This window comes from Haliotis rubra, unplaced genomic scaffold (genome assembly GCF_003918875.1).
Source record: "Haliotis rubra isolate DU_JTF1 unplaced genomic scaffold, ASM391887v1 Scf1831, whole genome shotgun sequence".
NCBI lineage: Eukaryota > Metazoa > Mollusca > Gastropoda > Lepetellida > Haliotidae > Haliotis > Haliotis rubra.
The window spans coordinates 77,154-93,993 of NW_025765816.1; the positions used below are offsets into that span (position 1 = coordinate 77,154).

At 46.0% G+C, this 16,840-nt stretch overlaps 1 protein-coding gene across 1 annotated transcript in view; it reads left to right on the forward strand.

The window, feature by feature from the left end:
* Positions 1-14,405, forward strand: part of LOC124273726 (glycerophosphodiester phosphodiesterase domain-containing protein 5-like) — an 89,220-nt gene extending 74,815 nt beyond the window's left edge. Inside the window, exons 6-9 of the mRNA XM_046709028.1 lie at positions 680-748; positions 1,038-1,120; positions 7,704-7,853; positions 14,090-14,405. Coding sequence (XP_046564984.1) covers positions 680-748; positions 1,038-1,120; positions 7,704-7,853; positions 14,090-14,405 — 618 coding nt within the window. The remainder of the gene's footprint in view (positions 1-679; positions 749-1,037; positions 1,121-7,703; positions 7,854-14,089) is intronic.
* Positions 14,406-16,840: the final 2,435 nt, after the last annotated feature.

The window sequence follows — 16,840 nt, forward strand, 5'->3', positions numbered from 1 at the left end:
GGATGGCGCGGTAACGGGCGTGGAGAGTAACGCGAGCTGCAGCAAGGTTTCTAAGATACATACCTTCCTGTTTGTAGATTTTTACCCGAGAATACACTGATGGGATATGACTTTGCCTACCAGGATGGTGTGTAATGCGTGCGGCGGTAGAGTAACGCAAGTGCAGCAAGGTTTCTAAGATACATACCTTTCCTGTTTGTAGATTTTACCCGAGAATACACTGATGGGATATGACTTTGCCTACCAGGATGGTGTGTACGGCGTGTAGAGTAACGCAAGTGCAGCAAGGTTTCTAAGATACATACCTTTCCTGTTTGTAGATTTTACCCGAGAATACACTGATGGGATATGACTTTGCCTACCAGGATGGTGTGTACGGCGTGGAGAGTAACGCAAGTGCAGCAAGGTTTCTAAGATACATACCTTTCCTGTTTGTAGATTTTACCCGAGAATACACTGATGGGATATGACTTTGCCTACCAGGATGGTGTGTACGGCGTGTAGAGTAACGCAAGTGCAGCAAGGTTTCTAAGATACATACCTTTCCTGTTTGTAGATTTTACCCGAGAATACACTGATGGCATATGACTTTGCCTTACCAGGATGCCGCGCGGTAACGGCGTGGAGAGTAACGCAAGTGCAGCAAGGTTTCTAAGATACATACCTTTCCTGTTTGTAGATTTTACCCGAGAATACCCTGATGGCATATGACTTTGCCTACCAGGATGGTGTGCGGGCAGTGCGGAGAGTAACGCAAGTGCAGCAAGGTTTCTAAGATACATACCTTTCCTGTTTATAGATTTTACCCGAGAATACCCTGATGGCATATGACTTTGCCTACCAGGATGCCGTGGTAATGGCGCGGAGAGTAACGCAAGTGCAGCAAGGTTTCTAAGATACATACCTTTCCTGTTTGTAGATTTTACCCGAGAATACCCTGATGGCATATGACTTTGCCTACCAGGATGGCGTGTATGGCGTGGAGAGTAACGCAAGTGCAGCAAGGTTTCTAAGATACATACCTTTCCTGTTTATAGATTTTACCCGAGAATACCCTGATGGCATATGACTTTGCTTACCAGGATGGCATGTACGGCGTGGAGAGTGACGTGCAGCTCAGGTGAGTGTAACATCCTCCGTCCGAAACTGTTTTTCTCAAACAGATCCTCACTATGTCTTTAAGAAGAGACTGTGTGCTTGAATCGTCCCTCACAATGTCAGTTGCTGATGCTAGGCATGTGTGAATGGGGAGTCCCAGGTTTTGCTCAGGCCATGTGATGTACAGGGCTGGATTCTTCTTCAAAATATTACTTTGTCGCTCATTGTGGAGATGCTACAGCTTGTTCAGCTTGACCTGAGCTACTCTACATATGCATGACCCAGAATGTCAAATGGCACAAAAAGCCGGTCGAGTTAACTTCATTAAATAGGATAGCAGAGAATGTTATTAATGTTGCATTCATACATGGATTCATTACAGTCCGAATCGGAAACATCAAACGGAAGCTTCTCTTTTAAAGAAAGTTAGGACAAAGGTCCACCTGTCTCGACTATTCGGAAATGTTGACAAACAACTGACAATGGTGCACCCCTTCACAATAATAGACCCAACCAGTTGTGACACGGTCTGTAGTCAGACAGATTACACAGAGTTACCTCCCTTCCCTTGTAGGGAATCTCTAGTCAACGAAGGTTGACTAGTTGTTCTTGTCTGGTGCTAAATTTTAATGAGTTGAATTACATCTGTTTATCTCAGTTATTACTGTATTCAAATGGGCCTAATTATGTATGTTTATGTATGGCTGTACGTAGCATTGGATTGTGAACATATAGGCATTTAGTTAAAACATAAAGACATTGTTGTTTTAATTTTCAATTGTAATCTGTCAATGACGTAAGTTTACCAAAACACGCAATTCATTAGTATTCACTTGTGTGTTGTGTTGTGTTGCTGCATCTTGTAGACTAAAGCAGATCTGTATTACAAGCTGGTAGAGTCATCAGTTCTACCTGTGTATGAAGATTGGTTGTGCTGGGTGTAGAATCTGCCTTACAGTTACCTCTAGTGTATTACAAGCTGGAAGTGTCATCAGTTCTACCTGTGTATGAAGACTGGTTGTGCTGGGTGTAGAATCTGCCTTATAGTTACCTCTAGTGTATTACAAGCTGGAAGTGTCATCAGTTCTGTCTGTGTATGAAGACTGGTTGTGCTGGGTGTAGAATCTGCCTTACAGTTACCTCTAGTGTATTACAAGGTGGAAGTGTCATCAGTTCTACCCGTGTATGAAGACTGGTTGTGCTGGGTGTAGAATCTGCCTTTACAGTTACCCTAGTGTATTACAAGCTGGAAGTGTCATCAGTTCTGTCTGTGTATGAAGATTGGTTGTGCTGGGTGTAGAATCTGCCTTACAGTTACCTCTAGTGTATTACAAGGTGGAAGTGTCATCAGTTCTACCTGTGTATGAAGACTGGTTGTGCTGGGTGTAGAATCTGCCTTACAGTTACCTCTAGTGTATTACAAGCTGGAAGTGTCATCAGTTCTACCTGTGTATGAAGATTGTTTGTGCTGGGTGTAGAATCTGCCTTACAGTTACCTCTAGTGTATTACAAGGTGGAAGTGTCATCAGTTCTACCTGTGTATGAAGATTGGTTGTGCTGGGTGTAGAATCTGCCTTACAGTTACCTCTAGTGTATTACAAGCTGGAAGTGTCATCAGTTCTACCTGTGTATGAAGATTGGTTGTGCTGGGTGTAGAATCTGCCTTACAGTTACCTCTAGTGTATTACAAGCTGGAAGTGTCATCAGTTCTACCTGTGTATGAAGACTGGTTGTGCTGGGTGTAGAATCTGCCTTACAGTTACCTCTAGTGTATTACAAGGTGGAAGTGTCATCAGTTCTGTCTGTGTATGAAGATTGGTTGTGCTGGGTGTAGAATCTGCCTTACAGTTACCTCTAGTGTATTACAAGGTGGAAGTGTCATCAGTTCTACCTGTGTATGAAGATTGGTTGTGCTGGGTGTAGAATCTGCCTTTACAGTTACCTCTAGTGTATTACAAGCTGGAAGTGTCATCAGTTCTACCTGTGTATGAAGACTGGTTGTGCTGGGTGTAGAATCTGCCTTACAGTTACCTCTAGTGTATTACAAGCTGGAAGTGTCATCAGTCTCTACCTGTGTATGAAGATTGGTTGTGCTGGGTGTAGAATCTGCCTTACAGTTACCTCTAGTGTATTACAAGCTGGAAGTGTCATCAGTTCTACCTGTGTATGAAGATTGGTTGTGCTGGGTGTAGAATCTGCCTTTACAGTTACCTCTAGTGTATTACAAGGTGGAAGTGTCATCAGTTCCACCTGTGTATGAAGATTGGTTGTGCTGGGTGTAGAATCTGCCTTACAGTTACCTCTAGTGTATTACAAGCTGGAAGTGTCATCAGTTCTACCTGAGTATGAAGACTGGTTGTGCTGGGTGTAGAATCTGCCTTACAGTTACCTCTAGTGTATTACAAGCTGGAAGTGTCATCAGTTCTGTCTGTGTATGAAGACTGGTTGTGCTGGGTGTAGAATCTGCCTTATAGTTACCTCTAGTGTATTACAAGCTGGAAGTGTCATCAGTTCTACCTGTGTATGAAGATTGGTTGTGCTGGGTGTAGAATCTGCCTTACAGTTACCTCTAGTGTATTACAAGCTGGAAGTGTCATCAGTCTCTACCTGTGTGAAGATTGAGTTGTGCTGGGTGTAGAATCTGCCCTTACAGTTACCTCCTAGTGTATTACAAGCTGGAAGTGTCATCAGTCTCTACCTGTGCATGAAGACTGGTTGTGCTGGGTGTAGAATCCGCCTTTTACAGTTACCTCTAGTGTATTACAAGCTGGAAGTGTCATCAGTTCTGTCTGTGTATGAAGACTGGTTGTGGTGGGTGTAGAATCTGCCTTACAGTTACCTCTAGTGTATTACAAGCTGGAAGTGTCATCAGTTCTACCTGTGTATGAAGACTGGTTGTGCTGGGTGTAGAATCTGCCTTACAGTTACCTCTAGTGTATTACAAGCTGGAAGTGTCATCAGTTCTACCTGTGTATGAAGACTGGTTTGTGCTGGGTGTAGAATCTGCCTTACAGTTACCTCTAGTGTATTACAAGCTGGAAGTGTCATCAGTCTCTACCTGTGTATGAAGATTGGTTGTGCTGGGTGTAGAATCTGCCTTACAGTTACCTCTAGTGTATTACAAGCTGGAAGTGTCATCAGTTCTACCTGTGTATGAAGACTGGTTGTGCTGGGTGTAGAATCTGCCTTACAGTTACCTCTAGTGTATTACAAGGTGGAAGTGTCATCAGTTCTGTCTGTGTATGAAGACTGGTTGTGCTGGGTGTAGAATCTGCCTTACAGTTACCTCTAGTGTATTACAAGCTGGAAGTGTCATCAGTTCTGTCTGTGTATGAAGACTGGTTGTGCTGGGTGTAGAATCTGCCTTACAGTTACCTCTAGTGTATTACAAGCTGGAAGTGTCATCAGTTCTACCTGTGTATGAAGACTGGATGTGCTGGGTGTAGAATCTGCCTTACAGTTACCTCTAGTGTATTACAAGCTGGAAGTGTCATCAGTTCTACCTGTGTATGAAGATTGGTTGTGCTGGGTGTAGAATCTGCCTTACAGTTACCTCTAGTGTATTACAAGCTGGAAGTGTCATCAGTTCTACCTGTGTATGAAGATTGGTTGTGCTGGGTGTAGAATCTGCCTTACAGTTACCTCTAGTGTATTACAAGCTGGAAGTGTCATCAGTTCTACCTGTGTATGAAGATTGGTTGTGCTGGGTGTAGAATCTGCCTTACAGTTACCTCTAGTGTATTACAAGCTGGAAGTGTCATCAGTTCTACCTGTGTATGAAGATTGGTTGTGCTGGGTGTAGAATCTGCCTTACAGTTACCTCTAGTGTATTACAAGCTGGAAGTGTCATCAGTTCTGTCTGTGTATGAAGACTGGTTGTGCTGGGTGTAGAATCTGCCTTACAGTTACCTCTAGTGTATTACAAGCAGGAAGTGTCATCAGTTCTACCTGTGTATGAAGATTGGTTGTGCTGGGTGTAGAATCTGCCTTACAGTTACCTCTAGTGTATTACAAGCTGGAAGTCATCAGTTCTACCTGTGTATGAAGACTGGTTGTGCTAGGGTGTAGAATCTGCCTTTACAGTTACCTCTAGTGTATTACAAGCTGGAAGTGTCATCAGTTCTACCTGTGTATGAAGATTGGTTGTGCTGGGTGTAGAATCTGCCTTACAGTTACCTCTAGTGTATTACAAGCTGGAAGTGTCATCAGTTCTACCTGTGTATGAAGATTGGTTGTGCTGGGTGTAGAATCTGCCTTACAGTTACCTCTAGTGTATTACAAGTTGGAAGTGTCATCAGTTCTACCTGTGTATGAAGATTGGTTGTGCTAGGTGTAGAATCTGCCTTACAGTTACCTCTAGTGTATTACAAGCTGGAAGTGTCATCAGTTCTACCCGTGTATGAAGATTGGTTGTGCTGGGTGTAGAATCTGCCTTACAGTTACCTCTAGTGTATTACAAGCTGGAAGTGTCATCAGTTCTGTCTGTGTATGAAGATTGGTTGTGCTGGGTGTAGAATCTGCCTTACAGTTACCTCTAGTGTATTACAAGCTGGAAGTGTCATCAGTTCTACCCGTGTATGAAGATTGGTTGTGCTGGGTGTAGAATCTGCCTTACAGTTACTTCTAGTGTATTACAAGCTGGTAGAGTCATCAGTTCTACCCGTGTATGAAGATTGGTTGTGGTGGGTGTAGAATCTGCCTTACAGTTACCTCTAGTGTATTACAAGGTGGAAGTGTCATCAGTTCTACCTGTGTATGAAGATTGGTTGTGCTGGGTGTAGAATCTGCCTTACAGTTACCCTCTAGTGTATTACAAGCTGGAAGTGTCATCAGTTCACTACCTGTGTATGAAGATTGGTTGTGCTGGGTGTAGAATCTGCCTTACAGTTACCTCTAGTGTATTACAAGGTGGAAGTGTCATCAGTTCTACCTGTGTATGAAGACTGGTTGTGCTGGGTGTAGAATCTGCCTTACAGTTACCTCTAGTGTATTACAAGGTGGAAGTGTCATCAGTTCTACCTGTGTATGAAGATTGGTTGTGCTGGGTGTAGAATCTGCCTTACAGTTACCTCTAGTGTATTACAAGTTGGAAGTGTCATCAGTTCTACCTGTGTATGAAGATTGGTTGTGCTAGGTGTAGAATCTGCCTTACAGTTACCTCTAGTGTATTACAAGCTGGAAGTGTCATCAGTTCTACCCGTGTATGAAGATTGGTTGTGCTGGGTGTAGAATCTGCCTTACAGTTACCTCTAGTGTATTACAAGCTGGAAGTGTCATCAGTTCTGTCTGTGTATGAAGATTGGTTGTGCTGGGTGTAGAATCTGCCTTACAGTTACCTCTAGTGTATTACAAGCTGGAAGTGTCATCAGTTCTACCCGTGTATGAAGATTGGTTGTGCTGGGTGTAGAATCTGCCTTACAGTTACTTCTAGTGTATTACAAGCTGGTAGAAGTCATCAGTTCTACCACGTGTGTATGAAGATTGGTTGTGGTGGGTGTAGAATCTGCCTTACAGTTACCTCTAGTGTATTACAAGCTGGAAGTGTCATCAGTTCTACCTGTGTATGAAGATTGGTTGTGCTGGGTGTAGAATCTGCCTTACAGTTACCTCTAGTGTATTACAAGCTGGAAGTGTCATCAGTTCTACCTGTGTATGAAGATTGGTTGTGCTGGGTGTAGAATCTGCCTTACAGTTGCTAGTGTATTACAAGGTGGAAGTGTCAGAATCTGCCTGTACAGTTACCTCTAGTGTAGTTACAAGCTGGAAGTGTCATCAGTTCTACCTGTGTATGAAGATTGGTTGTGCTGGGTGTAGAATCTGCCTTACAGTTACCTCTAGTGTATTACAAGCTGGAAGTGTCATCAGTTCTACCTGTGTATGAAGATTGGTTGTGCTGGGTGTAGAATCTGCCTTACAGTTACCTCTAGTGTATTACAAGGTGGAAGTGTCATCAGTTCTACCTGTGTATGAAGACTGGTTGTGCTGGGTGTAGAATCTGCCTTACAGTTACCTCTAGTGTATTACAAGGTGGAAGTGTCATCAGTTCTACCTGTGTATGTAGACTGGTTGTGCTGGGTGTAGAATCTGCCTTACAGTTACCTCGAGTGTATTACAAGGTGGAAGTGTCATCAGTTCTACCTGTGTATGAAGACTGGTTGTGCTGGGTGTAGAATCTGCCTTACAGTTACCTCGAGTGTATTACAAGCTGGAAGTGTCATCAGTTCTACCCGTGTATGAAGATTGGTTGTGCTGGGTGTAGAATCTGCCTTACAGTTACCTCTAGTGTATTACACACTGGAAGTGTCATCAGTTCTACCTGTAGTGTATGAAGACTGGTTGTGCTGGGTGTAGAATCTGCCTTACAGTTACATGTAAGTAGGGATTCATTGTTAGAATTGGCCGAATCCATGCTGCTTGGAAGAGACGCCAAACAATCAGCCTCAGTGTCATTATACTGTGATGTGTAGCTGCTCACAATATCGATCTCTGGATCTGGTACAGATTTGATGAGACTCAGACCACTGCACTAAAGCTGGAATATTGCTGAAACTTGTGTTGAACAACAAACAAAACACACAAACACTGATGTCTTCTGTCTGTTTCAGTTTGGACTGTGTGCCCTTCATCCTCCATGACAAGAGTTTGGAGAGGACAACAAATATTAAAGAAGTTTTCCCTGACCGGGTAAATGATGATCCGCTGCCTTTCAACATGTCAGATCTGAAAAGGCTGGATGCTGGCTCGTGGTTTTACAAGTGAGTATTTGCTGAACACTGAAAGCCACCTTTCACTGTGTGACTTTGCTGTGAGGTGTGGTTACTCAACTGAAAATACCGGTGAAGATCTGGGTTAGAATTGGTCTTCAGCAACCCATGCTTGTGCGTAAAGGCGACTATTGGGATCTGGTGGTCAGACTCGCTGACTGCTTGGTTGACACATGTCATCCCCTCCCAATTGTGTCAATCAATGCTCATTCTGTTGATCACTGGACTGTCACTGATCCAGACTCAATTATTTACAGACTTCTGCTACATAGCTGGAATATTGCTGTGCGCAACATTATATATCAATTGGACCAACTCAACTGAATTACCTCCCTTCTTGTAATTTATGTAAAGATTGCAAATATGGACATAGTCCATGCCACCACGTCTCTGGATAAACAGTTTGGTGATTAAGAAGATTATGTACATGGTGAAATATCGAGATTCATTAAGAGTTGACAAAACTTTTGAAAATGGTCAGATTAATTAGTTGATAACTGGCCATTACGGAACTGTTTTGTTAAATACAGAGATACTGAAAGTCAAGCCTGTCTCCAGCAAGTTCATGCTTATGTATAACACACTGACACTCTGTGGACATTGTTATCCCGTAAAATCATTCAGATTATGACACTTGACAGTCTCCAGCAACCTCGTCAAAATGAACACCACCAAGCCAACAAATGTTTAGGTATTTATCGTCAACAAAGGCAGGTTTACAGATTAACGAGGTTAAGACAACTGAGGTTTCATTCTGTGCATGGAAACTGTTGAGCATGTGAATTAAGCACTGACAACAATTTTACCTTTCTTCAGAATGACCCTTTCTGGACATCCGGGACTTGACCGATGCTCAGCGGAGGCATGTAGCCAATCAGACGTTGCCTACACTGGAGGAGCTTGCACGATTGGGCAGGAACTACAGCGCATAGCGTGCTCATGTTCGACCTGCTGGCCCCGCCACATTCAAGCATCCCTGTTACAACCTGAGTGTCAACTACACCATACATGCCCTCACTCAGGCGGGATACCGTTACAAAGCGTGGGATGGCGTGTGTGTGGGTGAGTGAGTGAGACACACCCAACTGACAGTTCAAGCAATATCAAATATTGAGCTTGAAAAAAGTGTGTGATTCTGTTCATAAGAGCTATGTTTTGAAACTGTGACTGAAAAAATATGGCAAACCAGTCATCCCCACCTCTTTGACAACTTCCCCAACGCACAGGAGCACCATGACAGCAAACACACCACCAGACAACTCCAGCACCCCAAACACACCACCAGACAACTCCAGCACACCAAACACACCACCAGACAACTCCAGCACCCCAAACACACCACCAGACAACTCCAGCACCCCAAACACACCACCAGACAACTCCAGCACACCAAACACACCACCAGACAACTCCAGCACCCCAAACACACCACCAGACAACTCCAGCACACCAAACACACCACCAGACAACTCCAGCACACCAAACACACCACCAGACAACTCCAGCACCCTAAACACACCACCACCAGACAACTCCAGCACCCCAAACACACCACCAGACAACTCCAGCACCCCAAACACACCACCAGACAACTCCAGCACCCTAAACACACCACCAGACAACTCCAGCACCCCCAAACACACCACCAGACAACTCCAGCACCCTAACACACCTCTGACACTGCAGTCACCCCCAAACACCCTCTGACACTGCAGTCACCCCAAACACACCACCAGACACTCCAGCACCCCAAACACCCTCTGACACTGCAGTCACCCCAAACACCCTCTGACACTGCAGTCACCCCTAACACCCTCTGACACTGCAGTCACCCCTAACACCCTCTGACACTGCAGTCACCCCAAACACCCTCTGACAATGCAGTCTACCTAAACACCCCCTGACAATGCAGTCACCCCAAACACCCTCTGACACTGCAGTCACCCCAAACATCCCTCTGACACTGCAGTCACCCCAAACACCCTCTGACACTGCAGTCACCCCAAACATCCCTCTGACACTGCAGTCACCCCAAACACCCTCTGACACTGCAGTCACCCCTAAACACCCCTGACAATGCAGTCACCCCAAACACCCCTCTGACACTGCAGTCACCCCAAACACCCTCTGACACTGCAGTCACCCCAAACACCCTCTGACACTGCAGTCACCCCAAACACCCTCTGACACTGCAGTCACCCCAAACACCCTCTGACACTGCAGTCACCCCAAACACCCTCTGACACTGCAGTCACCCCTAACACCCTCTGACACTGCAGTCACCCCAAACACCCTCTGACAATGCAGTCACCCCAAACACCCTCTGACAATGCAGTCACCCTAAACACCCCCTGACAAAGCAGTCACCCTAAACACCCTCTGACAATGCAGTCACCCCAAACACCCTCTGACACTGCAGTCACCCCTAACACCCTCTGACACTGCAGTCACCCCAAACACCCTCTGACAATGCAGTCACCCTAAACACCCCCTGACAATGCAGTCACCCCAAACACCCTCTGACACTGCAGTCACCCCTAACACCTAACACCCTCTGACACTGCAGTCACCCCTAACACCCCTCTGACACTGCAGTCACCCCAAACACCCTCTGACAATGCAGTCACCCTAAACACCCCCTGACACTGCAGTCACCCCAAACACCCTCTGACACTGCAGTCACCCCAAACATCCCCTCTGACACTGCAGTCACCTCTAAACACCCTCTGACACTGCAGTCACCCCAAACATCCTCTGACACTGCAGTCACCCCAAACACCCCTCTGACACTGCAGTCACCCTAAACACCCCTGACAATGCAGTCACCCCAAACACCCTCTGACACTGCAGTCACCCCAAACACCCTCTGACACTGCAGTCACCCCAAACACCCTCTGACACTGCAGTCACCCCAAACACCCTCTGACACTGCAGTCACCCCAAACACCCTCTGACACTGCAGTCACCCCAAACACCCTCTGACACTGCAGTCACCCCTAACACCCTCTGACACTGCAGTCACCCCAAACACCCTCTGACAATGCAGTCACCCCAAACACCCTCTGACAATGCAGTCACCCTAAACACCCCTGACAAAGCAGTCACCCTAAACACCCCTGACAATGCAGTCACCCCAAACACCCTCTGACACTGCAGTCACCCCAAACATCCCTCTGACACTGCAGTCACCCCAAAACACCCCTGACACTGCAGTCACCCCAAACATCCTCTGACACTGCAGTCACCCCAAACACCCTCTGACACTGCAGTCATCCCAAACACCCTCTGACACTGCAGTCACCCCAAACATCCTCTGACACTGCAGTCACCCCAAACACCCCTCTGACACTGCAGTCACCCCAAACATCCTCTGACACTGCAGTCACCCCAAACCTCCCTCTCTGACACTGCAGTCATCCCAAACACCCTCTGACACTGCAGTCACCCCAAACACCCTCTGACACTGCAGTCACCCCAAACACCCTCTGACACTGCAGTCACCCCAAACACCTCTCTGACACTGCAGTCACCCCAAACATCCTCTGACACTGCAGTCACCCCAAACACCCTCTGACACTGCAGTCACCCCAAACACCCTCTGACAATGCAGTCACCCCAAACACCCTCTGACACTGCAGTCACCCCAAACACCCTCTGACACTGCAGTCACCCCAAACACCCTCTGACACTGCAGTCACCCCTAACACCCTCTGACACTGCAGTCACCCCAAACACCCTCTGACAATGCAGTCACCCCAAACACCCTCTGACAATGCAGTCACCCTAAACACCCCCTGACAAAGCAGTCACCCTAAACACCCCCTGACAATGCAGTCACCCCAAACACCCTCTGACACTGCAGTCACCCCAAACATCCTCTGACACTGCAGTCACCCCAAACACCCCCTGACACTGCAGTCACCCCAAACATCCTCTGACACTGCAGTCACCCCAAACACCCTCTGACACTGCAGTCATCCCCAAACACCCTCTGACACTGCAGTCACCCCAAACATCCTCTGACACTGCAGTCACCCCAAACACCCCTGACACTGCAGTCACCCCAAACATCCTCTGACACTGCAGTCACCCCAAACACCCTCTGACACTGCAGTCATCCCAAACACCCTCTGACACTGCAGTCACCCCAAACACCCTCTGACACTGCAGTCACCCCAAACACCCTCTGACACTGCAGTCACCCCAAACACCCTCTGACACTGCAGTCACCCCAAACACCCTCTGACACTGCAGTCATCCCAAACACCTTCTGACACTGCAGTCACCCCAAACACCCTCTGACACTGCAGTCACCCCAAACATCCTGTGACACTGCAGTCAATTCAATAGTATTTTATTCAGCAAGAGACGTAGGCCATCGGCCCATGACACAGCAGTTGTACAGCAGCCACACTACATATTGCCTACATTAACAGATTTTTTCTTAATTGCATAGAATTCTCAACATACATAGCCAACTTTCTTATAAGATCACTTCTCACTTGACATTATAAGATTAAATTTAGCTAATGTTGGAAATACGTAGTAATTCCTAGAAATAAACTGTTCACGTAGATCGACATAAGCCTGGCATACTAACAAGAAGTGGTATTCATCTTCAACATAGTTCATTTTACAAACATCAAAAAATCGTTTATTTCTTTGAACATTTGAATATCTACCCATCTCAATTTTCAGTTGGTGAGAACTACATCTAAACTTAGCTAAAGCGACACGAAATTGCCGAATAGTTATATGCTTAATATAATGCTCTGGATATAAGTTTAACTTGTACATAGAATAATTATACGTTTTAGAACCTTGTGACAAAGATGTTTGCCAAACTTGCTGATAAATACATTTACTATGATTTAGCTCTATCCATAAATTCTGATAAAAATGACTTAATATTATCAATACACTGGTTATCCCAAACAAAGCCAAATCCCATTTTAAATAACACATTTGTCCTTATCCTGACTCATGCTAATTATGCTTGTCTCCTTCCTCTTAATGAATGATAGTGGAACACTTGAAATCCCTTGAAGTTCCCTTCTAAAAAGCGGACGATAAAATCACTCACCCACCAGTAGTCTCTCCCTTTCCTCCTTTTAGCCCTTTTTGGTCACATGACCTGCCATGTTTGTCACTCTCCTTCTTCTTCCCTTGAGGGGCGGTTAGTGAGGCACCTGGGTCCCCTATACGGCACATATCCTTTTCTGTTTGGGACCTTACATCAAAGTTATTGCTGTATACCTGGTTTTAGGATTATTTTCTACATTATGGTTTGAAATTTGATCTAAATTTTCCGTTGTTTGACATGTGTTTTCTTCATGTTTACATTTGAGGAAAACCTGTATTCGTTGTAGGTACCGAGTGTCTGCGGCTGACCCTCATTTATTTCAGCTCTCGCTATAAGTTTTGTGTGAATTTAATCTCTGTTGAATTTACTAATTACCTTTTTTCCATCCATAGACATGCTAGGGACTGGGTACGAAGGTATTCACAAGTCATGTCTAAATCGAGTGATTGTGCTGATAACAGTGTGTTAACCACTGCTGCAGACATTCACAATTCAGTGAATTGCCAAGCGTTTCTCGAGCAGGTCGCTGTACCAGTAATGAACGCTTGGAGGCTGACCTCGTCACAGATGAAGAAGGCTAAATCATCATCTTACGCGAAGAAGAAGGCTACTACCATGAAGACTTCATCGAAGTCTATGCTCAGCTCTACGCAGAAGAAGAGGTCTTTCTCAAGCAAGATTGTTCCTCCTCCGGAAGAAGCAGATGTTTATGATGATCCACCCATCCTCATACCTGAAGTCACCATCATCAGTAAGAAGACGAAGCCTGCTACTACAGCTACATCGGCATCGTTATCAGCACAGACATTGACAGAAGACCTTCTATCAACGCCAGACATCGGGTATCAGAGATAGCAGCAGCGCCAACTCTTCACAAGTGCAGCGAGCCTTAGATGACGTCTCTTCAGTATCAGATGCATCATCCCTGCAGCAATCCCTTCAGACAACGCAGAACTTCAACAGTTTACAGACCAGATGATGTCGATGATGGAACGTTGCTTCGCTCAGGAGAAGGCTGCTATGAAGACCTCTACAACGACTACTAGCCTGCGTGAAGGTTCTACAGTCTCAACCGCATCCAGATGAAGAGGGAAGCCTGCGCGCCAAGGCTCACGGACACGGTATTTATATTCCCCATCTGAAGTGAGGAGTCTGGACACCGCAACAACGCCAGTTCAGCCGTGAGACGGCTCCAGAGATTGCTGCTAAGAGAGTCTTCAGGAAGAAATCGAGGTGTTCTCCTGAACCCTACAGACGTCGCCAGATATGTGTCTTCATCTCAATCGGACTCTGACTATCGAGAACCTGCGCTGAGGCACTCCTACAGAGGGGAAGCTACGGCCCAGAAACCCACCTTTCACGAAAACCTAGAGAATTATCTCAAGACTCCAGAAAGGATACATCGTATCGCATCGATCGTCGCGCCTGGCCTGAAGCTCATCATACAGATCATCCCATAGAGACTCAAGTCATTAGGGATCCATAGAGTGAAGATGTCCAAATCAGAGGAAGAAGGTGAATGCATATTCTCCATACAGAAGTTAACTCCTGGATCACAGTGGCTGGCCTTAGCATCACCTTTCTAAGGACACAGATGAGGCGGCTACCTACAAGATGTCCAACGATGATTTGAAGATGCTCACCTTTCCACCCATCGCAACCCAATCTCTCACAAATTGGTACTCAGACAACCTCAGCGCGGCTTTTGATAAAGCCACCAAGTCTCAGAATCAGCACATCCCGGCGTTCAACGCCATGAAATTCCCTCTACATAGGATGGAACCCTTCCTGAAGTCTCCAGAGGTTGATGATGACTACAAGATTATCACCGACTCCTGTCAGAGAACTTACAAGATTGAGGATAAGAAGTTGGCGCAGCTGGATACAACCACCAGGCGTATTCCTGCTTGGATTAGCCAGATCGAGGGCTATTAGCGAAACACTCATCTCGAAGTTCAAGAACTCTCGTCCGAAGAAGACCGGATGATATACTCCGCTCTACTAATGCAGAAGAGGGACCATCAGTTTATGTCGGAGCACCTAGCATCCACATCAGCAGGCTTGACTCTCCTGAGAAGACAAGGGTTATTGTCAACATGCACTTGGAGTGAACGCTTCACCAAGTCCTTATACAGAGCCCCATGGTCAGCATCTTACATCTTCGGAGGAGGAATTGAAGAAGTCGCCAGAGAATTCTCTCACGACTCAAGGGAGGTTATGATGATACACACGGACAACTCCACAGTGGCGATTTACATCAACAAACAAGGATCAACAAGATCAACAAGTCTGCTACAACTCAGCTTTCTCCTGTTCAGCATAGTCGACGACCTGAACATCTACATGAAGGCATGCCACATTCCGGGAGCAAAGAATGTCATAGCAGACGCCCTAAGTCGTCCACTACAACCATCCCCGACGGAATGGATGTTGCATCCAGAAGCATTCCAGTTCATCATACAGACTATAGGATCCCCACTAATAGACCTGTTTGCAACAAAGTTCAACAAACAGCTACCAGCATTGCGTCTCACCGATTCCAGATCCTCAGGCATGGGCAACAGATGCTCAAAGCATCTCATGGGAAGGACTAAACGTTGACGCGTTTCCACCTCCTGCACTGCTACCACAAGTACTACAGAAAATCAAGCAGACGACTACGTTGCAACTGATTTTGGTCACGCCCTATTGGCCAGCGAGGGTATGGTCTCCCGTCCTCATACAAGAACTCCTCGGAAGTCCAACCCTGAAACTACCAGAATGGTCGAACCTACTCGTCCATCCACACACCAAGCAAGCTCACGGGAACCCGACACTGTTCCAGCTACACGCGTGGAGCATATTAAAGCTTGCCTGAAGACCAGAGGGTACTCCGCCAGAACAGCGAAAGGAGTTACACTAGCTCTACGCAGATCAACTCGCAACTTGTACGACGACTGAGATGGGATTTTATCGCAAAGAAACAACTGCCCGGTCAGCCTGACAGACAGTTCCACTTTCTACAGTCCTTGGGCCACAGGATACGCAGGATCTGTCGTTATGCCCAGTCAGAGCACTTAACTGACTGAGTTTGGTTTTACGCCACTTTTAGCAATATTCCAGCAACATCACGTCGGGGGACACCAGATATGGGCTTCATACATTGTACCCATGTGGGCATTCGAACCCGGGTCTTTGGAGTGATGAGCCAACACTTTAACCAATAGGCTACCACACCGCCCCAGAGCACTTAAAGTCTACTTACAGAGAACTAAAACAAGGAGACGAAAATTCAAGCGCCTATTCATCCCCTTATCCGCTGAGGCGGCACCGGAAGTCTCGCGGACAACGATATCGATCTGGATGAGAGCCGTTATACTAAGGGCCTATCAAAGCAGCGGGACTTGAGCTCCACAAGCCTCCAACCCACCGCGGTCAGAGCCTGGTCAACACTTGTTTCTGCATGGAAACTGCTTTCGATCACAACTATAATGGAGGGCTGCTTTTGAGATCGAACACGGTGTTTGCCACCACCACCTCAGAGACATTGCCACCGAAGGCGCTCTCTAGGCATTCACCAGTTTGGGCCACTTGTTGTAAAACAACAACTACTTGAGTCCAAAAGGCTGAGTAAATCTCACCCCTTTATCACGTGACTTGTGAAACCAACGCTCTGAGAGCAATGGCTGTAAGTCAATGCACCACGTCTAGGACAGACTAGCATGAGTGATAGACCCTGTATTGTATAGGAGATACTTGTGTATGAAGAAGGGTCGCGATCTCCACTTGATGCGCATCAAGAGATGGAGTGCAATAGATAACTAATGGAATAGTAGTATATCCTAAAATCCAGATAATAAGAAAATGTCAGGAGAAGTTTCGAAGAAATCTGACAAGTTGTGGTCCCCAGACTCAT